This window comes from Aegilops tauschii, chromosome 1, assembly GCF_002575655.3.
Source record: "Aegilops tauschii subsp. strangulata cultivar AL8/78 chromosome 1, Aet v6.0, whole genome shotgun sequence".
Taxonomy (NCBI): Eukaryota; Viridiplantae; Streptophyta; class Magnoliopsida; order Poales; family Poaceae; genus Aegilops; species Aegilops tauschii.
This window is the reverse complement of record NC_053035.3, coordinates 456802339-456805220: the sequence shown is the minus strand read 5'-3', so window position 1 is coordinate 456805220 and position 2882 is coordinate 456802339. Positions and strand designations below refer to the sequence as shown.

Below are 2882 nucleotides of genomic sequence, written 5' to 3'. Positions count from 1 at the left end.
CATATGTCATGATGCACAACACAGGTGTCTGCTCTCTGACAAGATTGAGATTTATCAACACTCAACAGGCATGCATGTGTTGTCTCTAGTAGTCTTCCTATCTACAATTGCATGTCGCCAAACCGAAAAATCTCAAATAGATGATAAAATCTTGAGGTCAACTTCACATGTGTCGGTGCCTTCCAATGAGATTCATAAGCAGTTTATTAGTTTTAGTTAAATCTCTATTTTTGTGGCCCGACAATCTACCAATGCATCAAATTAATTAGTGAAAGTAGGTTTCGTACCTGGAAGGACTATAAATACACTATCCTAGTCCTCTCTCCGTCCCCATGCTCTAAGCATTCTTCATAGTTCATACTACCCACAAGTCTGTAGTTTTGACCTATCTAGTCTCATGGATCCATTAGTCAACCAAGGGTGGACCTCATCAGAGGAAGAGGAGGCAAGGTCAGTCATTGTTGGGCACAACAGCCACACAATCGTGTACGATGACAAGAACAAGAGGCACAACAACATCGTGGATGCTCTCCATGAATTATTCCCTTCAAAGACAAGGCAGCAGGTAACAGATCTTTATGTCAATCTCGCCGTGGAATCGTATATGATGCATTCGAGGGAGGAGAGACATGTTGTTGGTGGAAACACACATAGTGTTGCCCCATTAACCTAGTGAACAATAACTTTGGGGTGTCGGATCAGGAGATTGGTGCTAGCAACATATGTGGCATCAATACCATGGGTGACCATGTGATTGACGGCTATGGGGTACGAGAGGAGGAGGAAGCAGCGACCATGAATGATAATGAATTGATATTTGGTCATGCATTGGAGGATACAAGGATCACAGAGACGAAGGAAGCACCATTGATGGTAGACAAGAACAAGATGCAGATTTTGGAGAACAATATTACTAGTGATCAACCAGCTGTTCCCCCACGCCAAGGGAGGTTTTGGACCATCGGCGAACACAAGTAATCAATGTCTACTCTGATTTTTGTCATGTAGTTTAGATTGTTCTTTATATTAAATCACCATATACTAATTAATCAGGTTGTGCAGATTTAATATATGTGAGAGTTAGGTTAAGTTTGTGATGATATATCTCTACACCTCCCATACAAGTTTTAGACTGACAAACTTACATCCCTTACATTTATTTGTGAGTTGTCAAATATAATGATTTGAAATTAGGTAACATAAATGTAATAAATAAGTCCAGAAAACTCCAATATGGCATTACTTGCCCCTATTCAAAAGATTGATAACATGTAGAACCATACAAAATTGCTAAGATAGTGTTTAGTTGTAGTTTGTTATGGCCATCTATGTTCCAAAATGTTCATTCATCTAAGGATTTCTGATAAGCATACATACTATGTAGTACCGTAATTCCACTAAAATAAGCATGTGTGTTGTTGAAATGGTTAGAAACGTATATCTACGTAAGTCGGGATATTTTGTGTCTCCAAATTTATTGGTTGCTTCAATAAAACAACTCAATCGACCATTCATCTTTGCATTCCACAACTTAGTCTAACACATTCTAATGAACCTTGTTTTTGTAGGTTGTTTCTCCGTGGGCTAGGTGTCTACGGTCGTGGTGACTGGAAAAACATATCCAAGCACTTTGTCACTACTAAAACTCATGTCCAAGTCTCAAGCCATGCACAAAAGTACTTTAGGAGGCTACATAAAAGAGCCTCGTTTGGGACGCAACGTTATAGCATCAATGATGTTGGGCTACATGATGAGGACCCATGGTCGATGAATAATAGTTCTGGTCCCTCGCAGATGCTTGGTTCTACCGGTCTCAACAATGAAACAAGCTTCGGGTTGCAGGCTCCAGTAAGCTCATCCATAGTCATGAACAACCAGCCTCAGTTATGGCCACCTTTCATATATAGTCACCAAGTAAATCAGCAGCCAGTGTGGAGTGAGCATCAGATGTTGGGGTCAACTGGAGTTGTAACGGATGGCATGGGAAATTCTGCTCCTCCATGTCAACAAGGATCGACTTGTTTTCCTCTTGGCAATGTATGAATAAGATGTAGTAGATCATAGGTTTGGGAAATGTTTGTGAAGCTATAGCATTAAGGTAAGCGTATAAACGAATTTCCCTCCAAAAGATGGTAACATAATATGCTGAAGACAGTATGGCTAAAGTTCTTGTTTGGAAAGTCAATAATTTAATGTTTGTAAGAAACAATTTATTTCACCTTATATGTATTGTTATCTTAATATAGTGTTTGTTTCATCTCCATGATTTCATAAAAATACAATTATTTTCGATTACCACACTAAAGTTGGCGTATATGTTGTCTCTATATGTTGCCTTGAGTAATATATCATACAGGATTTTTGCCTTCATTACAAAATTGTAATCACCCAATGACAAAACACAAGAATCTTTAAAATGATGCTCAATATTTATTGACTATATAAAATAAGATACAATTGCAAAAATACTTGAAAAACCTATCATCTACTCAATAGTCCAAATCCTATAAACTTCCACTACATTATCTAAATCATGCATGTTGGCTTTTCCTTTTTATAGTCAAAGCACCGCCACTATTTAGTGTATTATTGCTTTAAAATACTTTAGGTACAATATAATTGAGGATTCACTATACATAGTCCCCAAATAGCTATAATACCTTGCCTGCTCCTCATTGTATATCCTAGTTGTCTCGTAGTATTACCTTTGTTTGTCTGATAGCGGAGAATGGAGATGTAACGCCCACGATGCGGCTATATCTCCCACGTGTCGAGGCACGACTTAGAGGCATAACCGCATAGTGGTTTTGTCGCAAGAAGGGTCATCTTCACACAATCCCATGTAATGAACAAGAATGGGATAAAGAGTTGGCTTACAATCG

General features: G+C 38.5%; 1 protein-coding gene across 1 annotated transcript; it reads left to right on the top strand.

Moving 5' to 3' along the window:
- Positions 1-219: 219 nt before the first annotated feature.
- Positions 220-2261, top strand: LOC109756480 (uncharacterized). Its single transcript, XM_073511683.1, has 3 exons — positions 220-565; positions 703-974; positions 1569-2261. Exons 1-3 carry the CDS (start codon positions 398-400, stop codon positions 2041-2043), a joined length of 915 nt encoding a protein of 304 aa, XP_073367784.1. The 5' UTR covers positions 220-397; the 3' UTR covers positions 2044-2261.
- The last annotated feature ends 621 nt before the right edge of the window (positions 2262-2882 follow it).

Excerpts from the sequence above, each read along its gene's own strand:
- LOC109756480 (XM_073511683.1), top strand. The coding sequence starts at position 398 with ATGGATCCATTAGTCAACCAAGGGTGGACCTCATCAGAGGAAGAGGAG. Across the intron at positions 566-702 it reads CTTCAAAGACAAGGCAGCAG|GAGATTGGTGCTAGCAACAT; the intron begins GTAACAGATCTT and ends GTGTCGGATCAG. Across the intron at positions 975-1,568 it reads TGGACCATCGGCGAACACAA|GTTGTTTCTCCGTGGGCTAG; the intron begins GTAATCAATGTC and ends TTGTTTTTGTAG.